Source organism: Dromaius novaehollandiae, chromosome 22 (assembly GCF_036370855.1).
Source record: "Dromaius novaehollandiae isolate bDroNov1 chromosome 22, bDroNov1.hap1, whole genome shotgun sequence".
In the NCBI taxonomy this organism is placed as follows: domain Eukaryota; kingdom Metazoa; phylum Chordata; class Aves; order Casuariiformes; family Dromaiidae; genus Dromaius; species Dromaius novaehollandiae.
Genome location: NC_088119.1, coordinates 7,980,637 through 7,999,617, shown reverse-complemented (window position 1 = coordinate 7,999,617; position 18,981 = coordinate 7,980,637). Strand labels below are relative to the sequence as shown.

Sequence of the window (18,981 nt, the reverse complement as noted above, 5' to 3'; positions counted from 1 at the left end):
CCTTTGGTTAAAGAAAGGAAAGTTGAGAACGATGGTGACGATGCGCTTCTTTCCTCCCTCCTAAACATTAAGGCTTGGGATTTTGTTTCAAAAAAGGCAGCAAACACTATTTTCTGTCGACCCACTTTCCTATACCCCATTCTCCCATGGGCACAACCAAGTCTCGGTGACAGAGCAGGAACACGGGCAGCATGTACAAGCACGAGAGGGGTTGAACCTCCAGCCTGCTGTGGGGTCGTTTTCTGCACAGGTTCAACGCAGCCACGTTTCCCAGCACGGCTGCTGCACACCGAGCAGCTGACAGCAAGCCGCTTCCCTGATTAACACGCCAGGCTCTGCCCACAGGGAAGCTCCAGCGCTAACACACACGGAGAGACGTTTTAAACAACACTTTGAGCTTATCTCATGTGCCTGATATATTCAAAAGAGGATGCACAACTGACAAAGCCCGCTTTTCCAGGGAGTATCGGGAGAGGAGGCAGTACACAAACCCCAGCATGAAATTTGTCTGGCTATGATGTTTTAGTAAACCACAGGCTTAAAAAAAACAAGCCCAGAACATTGTCTCTTTGCCCCCAACGTTTAGCTAAGATCCGGGGACTTAGGGAGTTCCTCTTGGCAGGATGAGAGCAAGTCTCATTCTCCTGGGACGGGAAACCTCCTTTTTGAGCCGTCCATGCCCTTAATGCACCTTTCGGGCAATGCACACAAAAGTCCCGTCTCAGAGCAGACCCGCTGCAACACTCTTGCTTTGGATCTCAGTCTTTAAACACAGGTGCCATCGTTTCTAATTCCAGCCGCTAACAGCCTCCCTTCACCAGCAGTCCAAGCCGGCGACGTGCCGGTGCTGTAGGCACTCAGTTACCAGGACCACAGTCAGGATGCTCAGACTCCACCATGGACCAGGCTGCACGATCCAGCAGGGAAAGCACCATGAAGGAGCAGGACCACAGCTTGTCAGCAGCCATAACTGCCCCAAATTACAGCTCTTTATTCCAAATTTCGGAGAGGCCAGAAGCCCGCCATCCCCTCGGAGAAGCCGGGGGGAGGAGAGCATCCCGCGCTCCCCCTGGTGAAGCTCGGCAGCACTGCACAGCGGCACTCGGCGCCAGCCTGGGACAAAGACATTTCCCAGCGATGCAGAGACAGAAGCTGTGCAGACAGCTGGGTTCAGAAAGAAGCCAGCAGCATCTGGCAAGTGGAGCAAGAGCGAGGGAGAAAGACGCTGCCTACACGCCAACTGGAGGAGGCTGCAGAGAGCTTGCACCCAGTCCTACCGAGATGAACTACCTGAAGATCCTTTCAAGTTGCATCCTGTTATGGCTTCTTCATGCTGCTCCGACACAGAGCGAGCAGTGCAGCAGCTCCAGAGAAAAATATCCCTGGCACAGGAGCCGGAGAAGCAGCAAGAGCTGCCACCAAAGCAGCACACGGTCAGGCTACAAGGCAGCAGAGCGAGAGCTCAAGACCAGCTGCTCTAAGAGCAGCGCAAAGGCTTTTCCAGGGTATATTGATGATTACTGCAACACTTAAACTGGCCATTAATCTGAAGCATAGAAAATGGCACATTGCCACCTGCACTTCTCTTCCTCCAAAGCACCACACAAGGTCTCGTCTTGCCACTCAAGAAACAATAGGACTGATGAGCACTAAGTAGCCTTTATTTGTTTTATGCACAATTTTCTTTTACGTTTCCACACAAGCTCAAGGCTTCCGTGTTACCTACCTGCCTTTTAGTTGCAGAACTAACCTTCTACAGAGCCTAAAATTGAAGCCAGGAGATTCATGCAATGAAAGATAATTTTGGGGAAAAATTATTAATAATCCATCTATACCTATACCATCCAGATGTCCAGTTTTGGACAAGATATAGAGTATTAGGCAGAGATCAGCATCAGAACAAGTGACATGACAGCTAACCATGCCAGCATTTCCTGGATATAATGCAATACACCCATACCCAAGCAGTATTAAATTCAGAAAACGTGGTTCCTAGATTAGACTTTACCATCCCAACAGCCAGAGTAGTGTAGTATAACCAGCCTCTTCGAAGATTTGAAGTTACAATTGCTTCAGAACTGCTTCACACTGGATTTAAAGAGAAAGCTTACCTTGAAGTCACCCTCCCCGCAGCCACACTATGCATCACTGTTGCATGTAACAGAACTGACCAGAAACCAAAAAGGCAGTGGATGTTTTTTAGCTGCATTCTTTTTTTTTGTGGTTGAGCATTTTCACCTTCAACCCAAGCTTCCAGCCATTTCCCAGCCCCTGCTCGAACACCGCCTAAGGATAGGCACGGTGAAGATGCAAGTCAGGACCACGCAACTCAGTATCGATGGAAAAGAGGATTACTGTAGAGCCACACACTTTTGAGAGGGGTGAGTGGGAGGCGAGTCCAGGAGAAAACAGACCCTCATACAGGCCTAAGGTGTGAATCTCAGATTCATAAAGCAAAAGTTACCCCTGAACATACTCAGTAGAAAGGGGACTGAAGGCACCAGCTGTGGGAAGAACCTCCTAAAGTAAAGGTAATTGGTTTTCAGGGCCTACGAGTTTCTAAGCTCCTCCTGCAGCAAAAGTAGGATTTTCAGGTTCTAACACACACGAGGAGGGCATTAGAAAACAGCGGGAGGTGGTTATTTCTAGGGCCACACAACATTTTTGGTCTGGGACAGCTTCAGTTGTCTGGTTCTCATCTGCTCTGGGACAGCACACAAGTGCCACGCATGTAGCTGTTGCATCTGCAGGAGTTTCTATTGCATCAGCCTGTTACCCCATTTATTCATATCTGTTTATACTTTACATTAACAAGTATTTCAACATTTAATTGGCATAGTAACTAGCTACACACTGGCCTGGGAAAAGGGATTATGGGGAAGGTTGTGGCCACCATCTCAAGGGAACATGCTGGTATTCAAACCACTGCTCAAGTGACTGAAGACAAGGAAGTGCATAAAAAGACGGAACAGTACCAGGAAAAAAGAGCATTTGAGCAAGGAGTTTAGAGGAATTTTATAGGAGCACTATTTCTGTCCTTTCCTAAGATAGCATACAGCAAAACAAACAAAAATAATCAAGCCTAAAAATATTGGGAAACATGGTCATCCATTCCCTTGCCCTACTCTGGGACAGCTAAGCTTATCTCCTCCCAGATCCCTCGTGCACTCAAGGCAAGACTACGTGGACTCCTCCACTTCTGCCAGCAGGCTTTAGTTCTGGACACGGGGCTCGTTATATCTACAATTTGCCTGAAGTGCAAAGGCTTTGCTTCTCCAAGTTTTTGCTTTCTAGAAAGACTAGATAGCACATTTAAAGGAGAAACAATCCAGAAAGCTTCAGCTGTCTGCAGATATTTAAAATAAATACATTTGCAAACAGTACTGAGCTTCACGAGCTAGAACTGGAGTTACCCACTTAGCAAGCTACTCCGGGTATTCCCTAGAGTTCCCAGCTGCAGCAAAGCACACCAGGCCATCAGACATTACTGTGCAAATGCTAACCATGGCCTCATGGTCTTGTTATTAAGGGACCTGAGTCCCTTCTCCCTACCTGATGACGACTCCCGTTAGGCACCGATGAATCGAGAACACTTACAGAGCTGTGCCTGGACTACTGAAGTCACTACCATAGCACAATCCAAATGCAAAACTCAGCTTCTGCTCTCCATCAGCAGGATCTTCACATGAAGAACCAATAAACCAGTCCAGCTACTTTCCTGCAAGGTGAAATGAGGTCATTGCTATTTTTACACACACTGACATCAGGGATAGTGGAAGCATCCAGACAGAGCCAGCCTTGTAGAGGATGCACACTTACCTGATCCAAGAAGAACGCTTCACAAATAGGACACTTCTCCATCTGTCCCAAAGAATAAATTCCTGAAAGGAAAAAATTCTCCCCTCAGTCAAGGTCAGCCCCTTGGTTAGGAGGAAAACTGGTTAACTGACTTACTCACTTATCCAGAGGCACCACTTGCACAGGAAGTGAAAGATACTGAATTGCAAACAACCACCCAAAGGCTTTCATATAAATGATAATTTTATTGTAAATAAAATGATACATTGGCCTGGCTTTGCACTGCAAGCCCCCGGTCGGTATATATAGACTACTGGTTCAAGGTCTTCTGCACAATCCAGGTTAAAGCAATTTCTCCCTGCTCTGCACAGTTTATGTCAGACTTGTATCCACAGATAACAAGGTCCTTTTCTTCACTTCTGAACTGTCTCCTAGGCACAACTACCTTTCCCACTGGGAAATTCAGAGCTGCTCAGTAGGATTTGCTCCTAAACAAAGCTGGGGTTTAAAGATCTGAAGCCCAAACAGCACTAAATCACAGAGGACACCTATTTTTCTCTGAAAATTAAAGACGCAGGCTGAATACTCCCAGCTCCAAGGGCAGGTACCAAGGTGACAGCCACAGGACCATACACATTCAAATACATAAAAACCTTTCCATCCAGCAGCTACTACCCTAAGCACCAGTCACTGGGAACTCATTCAGCCCCCCACCCTGTACAGCTCTTGATATCTGGCCTTTGCCTACCAGGGAAAGCTTGTACAGCAGGGATATATATTTACTGAGGTTTCACAAGTTATCTTGGCTCTCTTGGCACTTGGAAATAACGTGTGTCACCTGAGCAGGTACCAATTTCCCTCTGGGTCAATTTGTTTTGGTAACTAATGGCAAAGGGAACTGTTTGCAGCATCTTTGAGTCCTTTGGAATACTACCCCAAAAATATGAATTAAAAAAAACAAACAAACAAACCCAAATTGCTGCAAGCTACAGCAACTACAATAGGCAAAGATCAGATTTACTGGAGAACAAGCAAATAACCTGGAATGCACAGAATCGTCACACCAAGACCAAAATGCCAATGGTTTGTTTCCTAACAAGCTCAGGGACAGCTGAATCCCCCACTCGCTCCAGCTCCTTTCTAATGAGAATTTCAGGCATTTCCCTGCTCAGCTCAGAGCTATTGGATTTTTTCTCCCCCCCCTCCCCCAGAATATTCTCCATTTCTGCAGTGCTTTCCATTGAGGATCCCAATACGCAATATTCACTGTATCTCCCTCTCTGGACGGAACAGCTGAAAATGCAAAATGACATTTGGAGTGGACACAATAGCTTATTGTCAGCCTGGCACTCCTCCTCCACACTAAATGAGTTTATTTGCAGTTTTTTTCCAATTCTGCCAGGATAAAGAGGCCAGATGTAATTCAGTTTAAGGGTATAATCACATTTCTGTCCATTTCAAACTTCTTTGCAGCCAGAGCCATGTTAGGAGACTGTGGTATAAATGTAGGCCCCAAGTTTATTCACCATAGCAGTGCACTTAGGAATCCAGATCTTCCTTTTCCACAATTAAGAGGGCTGTGAGGAAACAAAGAGTGCATTTTGGCTTGGCTCTACTCGTTATAAACCATCAGCAAATTCTCTGCAAAACCAGCTGCTTTTTTTCCTTTTTAAATTCATAAAGGCGTCAAATTTATTTCCCATCCTCCCCCCTACCCCGTAACAGTCGAGTCGATATATATAAAAATCACCAAATATGATCTTTTACGATATAAATAAAAAAAGTATGAGGCATCACCGTTTACATGATGTAAAAAGAGCTAAAAAAAGAGCGATATAAACTACATTCATAAAAGTGCATCTCCAAACATACAAGTAATGCTTTGGCTTGTTCCTGTGCCGAACGGGTGGCATTGGGTCAGGTACTGGAATACGAGAAGTCCAAGCTGGCACCCCATGTTCTCTGTCGCTGTACAACTGCTATTTACTTTCATTACTACACACTGGAATACAAGTGTATACACAGAGTAGGCACATTTCAGCATAGGGGGTGGGAATTTCCAAAGCTCTGGGATAGGGCCGGGAGCTCTGGCAGGGAAAGGACTGAGCCCATCAGATGCTCTTTGCTCTGGAACAGCCTTCCATGATACATATGAGGTAAAAGCCACAACAGATCCTGAGGATTTAGTTGCTTTGAAACACTAAAAGTTACACCGTTTCCTCATGCCCTGTTCTCCCAAAACGCAAGGCATAGGATAGCAAGGAAAGACCGTGGATGAAGGTCTCAACTTGGTGAGGACAAGCCAAGGGTACAGAGAAACCCGTGCAGACAGGACCGCTACGTCGGTCTCGACTGCTGCGGCCCGTCTGCAGGTTACACTCTGATGAAGGGAAGATTCCCATCTTTGGTATATTCAGGTGCTAGTTGCAAGGCTTGAAGAGTGCTACCGGGCCCCACCGGAGTGCTGACCACCCTGCTTCTGTCGAGACCACAGGAATGATTTCACATTCCTCTGCAGCGTACGCGGCCACAGCAAAGCGGTGTAAAACGCTCCCTAAAACAGAATAGTAGTGTTATGCCCTCACTTCCCTCCGGTGCAAGTGACAACGAAGGGCAGGCCAGAAGTCAGGCCACATGTCTTGACAATTTGGGATCAAGTTCCAGGCTTTGTAACGATCAATGGAAGTGCTTTCACTGAAATTAAATAAGTTATAGAACAAGGGCTTTCATAAAAAAAAATTCCCCTAAGTGCCTGCAACCTAAACAGTGCATCCTTGTAGTAGTGCAGGAGAGCCCGAAAGTGAAACCAGCTAAATGCTAGCTTGCTTTCACTGATTATACATTGCTCTGAGGTTGGCATAGAAAAAACACTTCAGATTGTTATACCCTCTCAGGGCTTTGTTTGCGTCTTTAAATTCAACACATTATTTATCATGTGCTCAAGGAGCTTTGTTTCATTAAAGTTCCCCTTAGCCTGCTACGAGCGTTCACTTAAAATGAACGTCTATTAATTTTACTGCACTACAAAAGCAATTTTCAAGCTTTTTTTTTAACGCTATGTGGACTCTTAACATGGTTTCCAATAGTAGTGCAGAGCACCTTTAATTCTGCTCTGTAAAGCAAATTTTTGGCTAAAAAGTTTGCTTTTCCCAGTTTCTTTTCACACAGATACCCTATAATTAATCCATGGATCCCCAGTGCTTAAAAAACACTGCTTTATCAGTGAAACCAGGCCTATTAGTGCACCAATCAACATACAGTATTTGACGCTAGGAAGCCATCAGGAACTCAATTATCAGAGATGCGGTACACTTGGAATGCAAAATGACTTGTACACATTTTGCTGGTACCTCTACGGGGATCTCCACAACTTTCTTCTTGGTCAGTTAACTTCAGAAATATGCTAGCATTACAAATGTTCCCTACCTTTGTTTCACTGTGTGACTTAACTCGTACAAAAACTTATCTAAATAGGGCCATAACATTTTATGGAAATGTTAAATGAACACTTGCACATCTGTAAAACAGAAACACACACACTGAAGGGTTGAGCTTGATTCCATCCAAGTGTGCCTAAGTAAACTAGTGTCCAGCAAATTCTCCTCAAGAGGAAAAAAAAAAGGTAACTCATTTTCCTAACGTTTTTTTAGGGCCTGGACTAATGGAAACAAATAAGGTTTTCCCAAACTTAGTTCTTGGGCACCAGTTAAATTATCTTTGGTTTAAGGGATGGTAAAAATTTACCAGCTGAAAAGACAGGTGCAACAGAAAGCTGTCCTGCAGAACTCCCTTCCAGAAAGGTTTTGTTTAAAACCAGCAGTCCTAGGGAGATGAAGCAGGAACACAGATTTTTTTTGGCTATGAGGACACAAACTAACCAACACTGTCCTAATGCTAGAACAGGTCAAGCCGTGGAAATCAAGCTCTGGATTTTCTAATGTCAGCGGGAGACCCCTTATCGCAGGCCCTGGAGTGATTGCATTCTGCTGAAACTTTTCTGATTATCCTGACATTTAGCTATAAAGACCTCCCTCACCCCTATCCCCAAATCCATGGTTTCATTATAAAATAACACTATTCACATACTTTTGAATCAATATTTTCTGAACACCTTCAGATGCTGAATACTTAAGAAGAAAAATATATAATTATATAGCGAGCGCATGCTCAATGACACATGGCTTTTTGCTGGATTCTTGCACTAAAGATGCCTCAAAAGCCCTAGCAGTCTGGAAAATAGTGACCCACACTGTGCAGCCACTTGTGGAGGGCTGATCTGGATGGCTGTTGCACATTTCTACTCTGAAGAGCGCAGCTTTTCCAGTTCCCACTTTGGTCCAGATTTCTTCTATGTTCAACCAGTGAGACACTTTTAGATCCCCATTCTTTGGCCTGCAGAAAACATGCAGCCAGCTGCAATTTCACATCAAGATAGCTAGGACAAAAAATCAGCTCTGTTTGGACAGCTGTTGGTAGAATAACCATTAGTCCAGCAAACAAAGGTATCAGGCACAAGAGCAGACCCTAGGTTCCTTGGCACAACTTCCCCAAAGGACTAGGACAGCTGAGTTGGCATTTTGAAGATGCAGCACCACAACGGGCAGTTGCAACTAGACCAGACAGGGGCACTGAAAGCCCAGCAGGAGCTGCTAGCAAGGGAGGTAATTCAGTACTGGAGCTGTGCAAACTGATGTCTGAGCAGCTCTTCAGCAGAGGGTCTGTGCCTGGCTTCCACAAAGATCTGCTTTAGAAAGTCCCGGCAATGTTCTGATATGTGAGAGGGGAGCTGGGGGTTGGTCGGCTGGGTGGCAATCTTGAAAATGGCTGCCATGGCTTCGTACTCTGCCCAGGGTGGTTTCTCTGTCAGCATTTCCACAACAGTACAGCCAAGGCTCCTGGAAAAGCAGATAGGAGAGGGGGGAAAAAAAAAAGAGGTGAGAAACGACTTGCACAATGCAGAGTGTTCAGAGAGCGCTTGCAAGCAGCCGACATCAAGGTACAGCTCTGCTCTGAAAACAATTATAAAACGGCTTTGCGCTCAGCAAACCCCTTGTGTGCACAGATTCTCAGCCAGATCTGCCAGCAGTGCTGCTTTCTACTACTGTCAGCCTAACCGTGAGTAAAGTGCTGAGGCAGGGAGGCTGGTTTCCACTGTGGTTCTCACGGCATCGAGAGCTGTGAAGTGCCATCTGCCCAGCTCTCCTTTGCTCAAACTCTCAATAAACCCACTGTATTATCAACAGGGGACAACAGGTTCACACAGTCATGTCCCTAAGGCACTGTCTGGCCTGGATGGTATTTCAGGTGCTGCTGCTGCTATATCTCAAAGGCAGTTGCAGGGCTGCAAGGTAGGAGAGAGACTTTTTAACTAAGATGCAGTGGATCAGAGCTGGTTGATCCCACGGGCCATTTCAGCAAAAACACTTTTCAGTGCATAGCCTCAGAGTGCCTATGTGGAAAGAAAGCTCTTGTCTCCATTTTACGGGAAACCAAGGCTCCCAGAGAGTCAGAAAAAATAATTAAAATCTTTTAACTGCTCCACGTAAACTGAGATGGCAATAAGTTAAAACACTGGTAGGGCAGATGCATCATTATGTTAAGGCAAAACTCCTAGTGATGTTAATAAGGCTTCGTAGGCTAATTCAAAGCAAGGAGAAAGTGATCTATGAGGACGGACAAGGGTGAGACACCAGCAGACCAGGGCTCTGATCCTGGCTTCACCACAGCCTACAAGTCTATGCCCTTGTTTCCCTTCTGTCTGGATTGTAAGCTCTTCAGTGAAGGAGCACTTGTTTTGTATATGTACTGCCATATAAAATGGACTGTTACCAGTATACCCATTTTGCAAGGGAGCAAACAGAAGACAGGAAGCACCTTCCACAAGTTTCTCAAGCAAACCAGTAGCTGAGCCACCTTTCCGAAGTAAGTGCAACACCAACACTTTCACAGGAAAGATGTGCTTCTGCAGTACAGCAGCGATTGTTTTTTGTTCAGAAAAAGTATTAATTGCTTGCTCAAGGCCACAGATTAACCAAACAAAGTTAGTGAACTTCTAACTTCCAGTCGTGTGCTTTCATCACGTTGTTCTATTAAAGAGGCAAAACTGAGTCTTCTGCCTTTAAACTAAACCTTCCTTTCAAGTGAAATGCAAAGAAAAGGCATATTCTCAGAGGCAGACTTGCATCAGTTGCCAAGACAAGGAAGGAAAGGTATTAAATCCAGTGAATATGCAAGAAATGACTTCTTGACAACGTTTAAAATCCAACGTGAAAATTTTACACTGGTTTCCAGCCATTTAAGACTTACTAGAAGAGAGTACAGAAAATGCAAACCATGTGTGCTGAAGTGCTGGGGGTTTGCTCAAGAGCAAGCAGGGATATATTATTGTTTAGACTGATTTATACCGTTTAAGCAGATCCGGTTTCTTTAAGATATTCAGCAAACAGCAGGAATGTTTTTCATGTCAAGTCACTCCAGCAATAACAAATAGCTCACATATTCTGCTATTTAGGAAAAAGAAAATTGGAGAGGGGCCTGCAGCAGTGGCGGAAAGCCAGGTGGCTAGATTTGTTACGTCTTTGAGCCTCTCAGCCATACACATCCACCCTGGGACTAGTGTTGCGCTGGAAAATTCTGACCCCCCTATATAACGATTGGGATTGTAGGAACTGGAGCCCAGCCAACGGCAGCGTCTCTTTGATGGGAATGGACCGATGTCAGCACCAGGAGGAAATCCACAACTGCATCAATCCAGGGGGAAGGACACGTGCTCCATTCTCTCCCCAAGCAGCCCAACTGGGAGGAACTGCAGAACTTAACTCTTTGCAGACAGGACAAATTTCAGCTACATCTCGACTCACTGCTTGTACAGGAAATAACGTAGGCCTTGCTTTATTGTGGAGGCATAAGCACAGCTTTTGTTGGTGTCAGTTAGCTTAGTTTTATAATCTCACCTTTTTAAGGCATCCAAAACTAACATTTTGACACAGAAGACAGTTTTGCTCTTTCCTTTTGATAGAGGTTGTTTCTTGGCTACGCCAATAATAGCATTGCTAGAGTTTCCACTCATGCGTGCTTCAGATCACCTCTGTTTTGACCTGTATCTTGTGTTATTCCAGGTTTGGGCATCTCTCCTTTAAATCTTTGTCAACATACTCAAACTCTGTTCCCTTTCATTTCCACAGTGTGATAAGTACACTTCTCATTTTATAATAAAATGAATAGACTCTCCCTAAACAACCTTCGATCTAACTTTTATCTACATAGGTGATACAAGAAGGATGGAAACCTTGCATCAGAAGTAGAAAAACAGAGAATCGCTATTGCTTACCCCCCAGCTTGATACAATAGCTCAAGGGAGGAATGAATGGAAATTGTTACTGGAAAGCTAATAGAGCAGTTGGGTACTGACACTGCAAAGCAGGGCCTGCAGCAGGCCACGTCTTAAGTTTAGACCAGCCACCTAAGTTTGCCTTAAACTCTTCTCACTTTTAATACAGACAAGATCTGAATTTGGATATACAGAGGACAGAGAATGTATTACATGTCTATGTTATCTCACTCCAGAAAAGCTGTACATCAATCTATGGACAGAGAATTAAACCCTCACCATACATCTGCTTTTCTTCCATAGCCCTCTCCGCTGATCACCTCCGGGCTCATCCAATATGGTGTGCCAGTGACAGAGCGGATGCCTGTTCCAGACATACAGATTGTCTGCAGCCGTTTGCTGGCCCCAAAGTCCCCAAGCTTCACATTCCCAGCAGAGTCACGGAGAATATTGGCTCCTGGACAAAAAAAGAATTGAGACAGCTGTTTTCATGCAATCCAGCTGTTGGATCTGCAGCCTAGAGAGTTGATATCCAACTCAGAAATACCCATGCTCACAGTATGGCTTTTTCCCCATTAAGCCTCAGGTGACCTGCTAAACATCATTTCTTTACTTCAGGCTGTAGACAAGCCAATTGCTAACGGCTGCAAATGGGAAAAACTTTAGGGAAAAACACAAGGAAATGAAGGGGGAGGGGAAATGAGAGCTGAGTCAGCACCGTCATTGTTAACACTGTCTGTAAACAGCTCAGGATGCCTATACAGGGCCCCCAGGCCAACGGCTCAGCTAGTACATAGCTGTATAGAAAAGGATTTTATTTGGATGCTGCTTTGGTGAATACCCAGCTGACCAGAAAGCAATGGCTAACAGATGTATCTAATTAAACCACTTTGAACTCTTACAATAAACAAGTCAATCTCCACTTTACTTGGTCAGAGGTCCTGAACATGAAACATCAGGAAAACAAGCAAACTTAGAGGATAGCTTGTGTGTGGCATAAGCTACTGCTTAGACAGCAAAAGACAATTCTTCCTTCAAAGCTGCAAAATGATAGAGAACCCTTTGTTGCCAGTATCTGATAGGTGCCTACGTGAACCCCCTCTGCCCTCAAACCAAATGCCTTTGTGCTACGAGATAGTTCTGCCACTTCACTTCCCCACTGGGAGAGCTGAATTCAGAATAACAAGCCTGTCCATCCCGTACCCAGGAGGCAAATTAACAGTTTGACTTAGAAGATGGGCACAGACTAGTGATTTCCAACTGGATAGGTTATTCACTTGGTAAAAAGCACCACATGATCAGGACACAAGGTGTTATTTAAGAACCAGCAGCTCATTTCCCTTTGCCAGCCTAGAAAGGATGTGATGAGGATTTACAGGCAGGCACAAGAGGGTATTTTTCTTCCACTGAGAAACCCTCCTGCCCCTCTAGAGCACAGAAAAATTTGCACAGTGCCTGCCATAGCTGTTGACATTAGCTCTCAAGGAGACTGATTGGCTCCATGGGGTCACATTGGGAAGTTCAAGATTAAGGACTGAGAATCAGACAGGCACTACCAGCGAGGTTAGAGAGGTTTCCTACAGAGAGGAGGCAGGACAAGTCAGGATAGCCTGGTGTAAGCAGGACTGTCAAGAGCAGGCATGGAGTTCTTAGGGCAAATGGTATGTCTACCAGCTGAGGAACAGTACTTTGGCCAAGCATAGAGGAAATTAGAAGGGAATCCACAAAGAAAAAAGAAGATGCCTTGCAGGGGGGTGGGGGTAGGAGAGTGAAATTCAGGGGGCAGCTCAGCCTCATTTTGCTGGGGTGAGAGAGAAGGATGAGAAGTTATAGAGGAGCATTCCCTAAGAATTAGAGACCTTCCAGTCCTCCTCGCTATAACCACCAACTGCCATGCTCTCAGCTGCCGTAGAGAACCGCTCAAGTGCCCTTACACAGCCCAGAACAGCACCTTCTCTAAGGCCAGGACAGAGAGGTAAGACCACAAGGCAGTATTCAAGCAAAATCATTTTCAGAAGTCCCAGCCAGGATACTGAATCTTAACTCTTGGCTTCCTTTTTCAGAGTTCTCTGAGCACGTGTTATATACATAAATCACCAGCTGATCTCACCCTTTATGTCCCTGTGCACAATCATGTTGCTGTGAAGGTATGAGACTCCCTCGAGAATCTGGCGAGTATATTTCCGGGTTACATTTTCCGTCAGAGCACCATATGCCTTTAGCTGGTCTTTCACTGACCCCTACACCAAAAACAAACAGAAGGGATTGGCAAAGAAACGACAAACCACAAGTCTTGCAGTCTCCATTCAATTCCCACGAGTTGAGACTGTGTTATAAATCCATCCAGCACAGTACTGAATTCTGGCCTCTTCTAAAGCCTTTTTGTGAGGTGATCAGAGCATCTTGTCCTATGAAGCTCCTTTTGAGAGGTAAGGACATGGCTCTATTGCAAAAATAGCTTATGGAGGTTCTGCCTGCTTCCTCCATCCTTCAGCTGTGCTGATACAACTGTTTGTGCAGACATGCAACAAACTAGTTCAGCAGACTGAACAAGATCAAAAGTTTCCCTTTTTGCACGGTCAGTTTTAACCTGATTTGCTGCACTGCATGACTCTGCTAATTCAGTTAGTGCTGTTTATGAGTTGGCCAAAGTTCTTGGAAGTACTTTGATAGAGGGAAAGAATTGGCTTTAGTGACTAATCAAGAGAGTGTATTTCAGGTACAAGACACCTAAAAAACTCCCCAAAACAAAAAAAAACCCCACAACCCTGAACAGGTGGTTTGGGCTGCAGTGATACAATAATAATAATAAAAAAAGCATAAACAAAAAGAGAGTGTGTGTATTATAGCACAGTGTGAGAAGGGTGCACATCTTAGAGAGCATAAGGTAAATTACACGATTAGGGTAATCACAGTAGGATCTGGGATCCTGCTGTCTGCGTCAGCTCTTACCCCTGGCATGTACTCCATGAAGATGGTCAAGGTCTTCTCTGCTCGATCCCGTAGGCAGCCATAATACTGAACAATACGTTCGTGCTGGAGATTCTTCAGCAGCTGAATTTCACACTCCAAGGCACTCACTTCCTATGGATGTTGAAGGAGAAAATAAGGCTCTGGCCCAAGGAAATATTCCATCCCAGTAATTCTGCCCATGTCACTGCCAGGATAAGACCACTGCTACACTGAAGCAAGTCTAAGCCATGGGACTGGCTCACCTAGCTCCTGGGAAAGGCTTTATACAATAAGCAGGTTAAACATTGCTGCAGAAGCTTCAACAGTTAGAAACAGAAGAGAGGCAGTATCACATATGGGTTTAGAACCAGAAAAGTTTGGTTTCTTGTCTTGATTGTCATCTATTTACTGAATGGCTTTGTCCAAGTCAGTTGAAAACATTCTTCGCCCACGATTCAGAAATAACCCTTCCTTTCACCACTAACCTGAGGACAGGGAGGGTTAATTCTGATTATGAAAAAGCTCTGAATATACTGCTACACAACTGTCAGAACTATTTCTGTAGGAACTTCAACTCATTAGATAGCAAGATTAGAGGTGCTAAGAGTTTCTAACTACTTCCGTCACCCAATTCCTGCCCTGATTTATGCACATGAGTTTTACTTGAGTCAACCTTATAAAGAGCTTTCCCTCTTATTGGCTTCAAAGCATTTGCAGCTATTCACATGAAACTGATTCTCTGCTTTAGTCCTGTCACAGACAACAGGGTATCACAGCGCAAGAGCAAAAAGGCTATCCAACAATTTCAGACTCCATCAGAGATAGCTGTTGCCCAGGAAAAGTATCGTGTTCTTGTTGAATCCAGAGAACGAATAGGCTGAACATCAAAGGTACTGGAGGATGATGATTTACGGAAAGACAAACGATTATTTCCCCCCAAACTAGTCCCACTCTCCACCCTATAGTTATCTCTGCCACTGAGAGCTGCCAGATTCACTTCTCACCCGAAGAGAGGATATAGCTCTTCAAGAACAAGGACCTGGCCACTGCAGAGATCGTGGAACCAGGGGACAAAGGTTAATGGGGCCAACTGATAGTTTAAGGTTTGGAGTTTCAGTGCCTTCAAAACACATTCCAGCCTGTTCTTCCCTGGCTCAGAGTTACTGTCTGATTTACAGCAGAGACATGGTATAACTTAGAACTCACCAAGTTAGGACTTCTCTTGGCACCAGTCTCCCAACACACAATCAGAATAATTAAATCTTCATGGATCAGTTATTTCAGATCAAAGTGAATTTGTTTAATACTGGGAAACTGATACATTGTTGAAACACTGGCAAAGAACCTAACAGCCACTCCAGCTGCATTCACTGTGCAAACACTAGTGTGATAGTCTATACTTTCACACAAGGTGCCCCTTCCCACCTCCACTGTTTCTAATGTATTATCACATATCACTGCTCTTGATTAATTTATACACGATAGTTCAGCTTGTTTAGAGGACAGGGAAAATTTAGAAGCTGAAACAGGCACCTGACGAATTGGTACACTCAATACAGGACCTACCATGTAAGCCCATAAAGTGGGCTTTGCAAGTGCATGCAGCTTTTTTATTAAAAAAAAGTCCTACTCTTTCTGAGTTTAGTTTCACTCACATCCATGTCTAACCAGGAACACAGGGCAGTCTAGTATTCCTCAAGTAACCTGGCAACAAACCAAAAAGCTGAGAATGGAGAGCCAAAAACGAAGCCAGAAAATAGACATTAGTTTCAGACTGAATTTTGTAATACGGAAAAGTAATTTTTAAATAACTCCTATAACTCTCCACATGACTTGAAACCCTAGCACAAACTAAAGAATATGCCAGCTTTTGAGGGCAGAGAGATAAAGGCACATTACAGGATCTCAAAGTCTGTATAATGAAGTTAAACAGCTCTGAAGAGAATTACCTTGCTTGTTTCAGGACTCTCTGGGTCAAATTGGACCTGCTTAGCTGCGAGCTCTCTGCCCGTGTCCACATCATAGCACAAGTACACACGACCAAAGGCACCCTGACCCAGCAGTTTTCCTCGTCGCCAGTTTATCGGAGCACTCGGAGCTAAAAAACACAGTAATAATTTCCCTTTTCACTACGCTATTGAAAGACGACAGTGAACATTTCAAAGATCAATCCCCATCATGCTGGAATTGAAATACCTACTTTGCAGATGAAGAAACAGAGACAAACATGAAAGGGACTCTTCCAGTATCGGGGAGGTAGTGGGGGAACTCTGAACAGAATCCAGCAGTCCAGGCTCCCCGGCCCCGCTGACTAGTGTCCCAAAACTGCAGAACATTTTGCAAAGATAACTATAGACAAGTTCTAAGTTATTCAACGAGGCTGGTGTAATTTTATTCCATTATTTCAAGAGAACATTGCTATCCGGAGATGGGGCAGCAATTAAATAGGATCTTCCGACCCTTGATCTGTAGTTATCACACGCATGGAATGAAGAGCTGGATCAGCTTGCTAAACCAATCCTCCCCAGCTGGGAATGAATACTAAGCTTCTGGGACAATTTAAAGGACATAATTTTTGAGTACTTTGACAACCATTGGTTACTTTGGAGCTCTTTCTCTTGGAGGAGGGATTTGCCTGTAAGGCTGTTTCTACAGCAACAAAATCAGACATCATAATTCCCACTAGAAAGTGATATGGTGGAGGCCATAATGTAAGTTAGTGCAGATATCTTCATCACATGCTGAACAAGCAGACTATAGCAAAAATATACACGAGAACAGGCTAAGGCAGCCGTCTCCAATACCCCAGCAGGAGGTTATGTCAGCACGGAATTATGAGTTATTATTCTAATTTACTGGCCACTGTACTGTACAAACAGCAGTCTCCTGATCCAGAGATTAACACCTGAGCCCAGTTTTCCACACTGCACTTTATCCCAAAGCATACTATTCAGAGCGCTGTGTTTTAGCTCTGACTTTGAAAAATGACACTACCAGACACTATATAATTGGAAGCATCATGCTGTATCTAACAAGAAATTGTACAAACAAAGACAGGAACCAGCCATCTGGACAGTGTGAAAATACAGAAGGGCTGAGAGATTAGCTTTACCACCTCTAATTTAGTCAGATTTACTGCCAGTCAGTGTTTTAGTGTGTTTTTTGCTTACTCTGCTGGTTTAATATCTTTATTTTGATCTTTAAATTACTGTACAGGATATCTGAAGTTCATTAGTAATGGCTTATGCGCTGTTTCTTTTTTTTTTCTTTTTCTCTCTTTTTTTTTTTTAAATAACAGGCTCCCAAACAAATAACTCAGAGATGCTATTAACATGGAAGTAAATCTTTCTGCTAAGGAGTAAGTGAAATAAACACAGTCCTTAGCTTGTAACATAACTGTAACCCACATGCCTGGCTATAAGAAGTTAATGTATCAAGAAAATACAACAAGCTTGTCTGCTTTTTAAGAACCCTGTACATCACTGAGATCCAATTGAGTTCAGATTTTCTACTTTTTAGCTGAATTTCCAATGTTTTCTAAAGGAAAGGCCAGCTCCTGATGCAAGACTATAAACAGACAGACCACAGCTGAGATAACCACTAAGAGAGAAATAAGTGCTTGTGTTTTTTTTTTTTGATACTACAAAGTATTTTTAAAACTACATGTTCTTATTTAGTGACTATTGAACTATTTCAAACATGACCAACCCCTAAAATATCTCTTACGCAGTGGTCATGTTACTATGGACTACAATATGATTTTCTAAACCTTACGAACAGAATGTTAGGTAGTAGAAAACAGCCTGGTTATGCAAATCTGGAAGTGCTTTATTAGCAACACTTTCCCTCCTCCACTGCTGTTAGATCAAGCATCATAGAGGAAGAAATCACTCACTTCTAAACCAACTCAACTCCCAACAAGGCGACTTATCTCATAGGGCAGCCAGAATCATGGCTCAAAACACATGAAATGTGTTTCAAGCCATACAATTCAGTGGTTTTGAATGGCTTGTTTAAGTCAAACCATGGTAATATATTAAGTCTGGAGTTCCTCTCTAGCAGATCTCCTTGCCCCTAACCCCAGAAGGCCTCTCCCCCAGCACTAGGACTATTGCTTACATTTAGTGGGAATGTTCCTCTCCTGCACAGCGAGGGCATTTTCGCTGTCCGCGCTCCGCAGGCGCCCCCGGGGGTCCAGGTACTGCAATGCCAGGCCCAGGTTTTCCCCATTGGTGCTTAAGGAACGACTTGAAGGCACCAAGGTGAAAAGATTTCCTTGGTGACGCCGTATCCGGGGAAACGTCCTCCGGCCTGAAGTGATAAAGATTAGAGAGGAAGAAAAGAAAAAATAAAATTTCTAAATAACATGCTTACAAATGGGAAGTGATAGCTGGAACTTAAGCAATGAAGAGAAAATGTGTTCTGGGCTGTTCCCATGACGCAGAATCTAGCACCAAACAAACAAGCAAAAATATGGGCGTTCAGGGCTGATGCTGCTTGAATTCAGTACAGCTTTGGTTCATTCCCAAGGTAGAAGGGAGAGAAGACTTTGTAATGCCCTCAGTGCAGTCATGCTTCTCAGTAGCCTCATCAAGATCTAAACAGAACTTGCCTTCCAAAGGAAAGATTTAAAGATTTGGTTAATAGGCTGCCAAGCAAGCTCCGAGGCTTGTTAACAACCACACAGGCAGAATGACTTTCTAGATGACATGTTTGAACCTACAAACTCTATCCAGGAACAAAGATTACGATAACCCACACTTCCTATGGAACTCAGAGAAATTAATTTCCATAAAATTACACAAGTGACAGTTAAGTCATCTGACTAGCTGGGGATGTGATCCTCTAAGTCACTAGTATTTTATATTGAAAAACCCAGGAACACCTAGCTGGTACTGCAA

The 18,981-nt window shown here is 44.1% G+C and overlaps 1 protein-coding gene across 4 annotated transcripts in view; it reads right to left on the bottom strand.

Moving 5' to 3' along the window:
- Window positions 1-4,023: 4,023 nt before the first annotated feature.
- Window positions 4,024-18,981, bottom strand: part of MAP3K3 (mitogen-activated protein kinase kinase kinase 3) — a 44,316-nt gene continuing 29,358 nt past the window's right edge. For all 4 annotated transcript variants that reach the window (XM_064524560.1, XM_064524561.1, XM_064524562.1 and 1 more), the window contains 6 exons: window positions 18,200-18,391; window positions 16,030-16,178; window positions 14,081-14,212; window positions 13,239-13,368; window positions 11,408-11,585; window positions 4,024-8,693 (listed from right to left, as the gene is read on the bottom strand). In XM_064524560.1, the coding sequence (XP_064380630.1) occupies window positions 8,465-8,693; window positions 11,408-11,585; window positions 13,239-13,368; window positions 14,081-14,212; window positions 16,030-16,178; window positions 18,200-18,391 (1,010 nt within the window). In that variant the 3' untranslated portion in view covers window positions 4,024-8,464. The remainder of the gene's footprint in view (window positions 8,694-11,407; window positions 11,586-13,238; window positions 13,369-14,080; window positions 14,213-16,029; window positions 16,179-18,199; window positions 18,392-18,981) is intronic.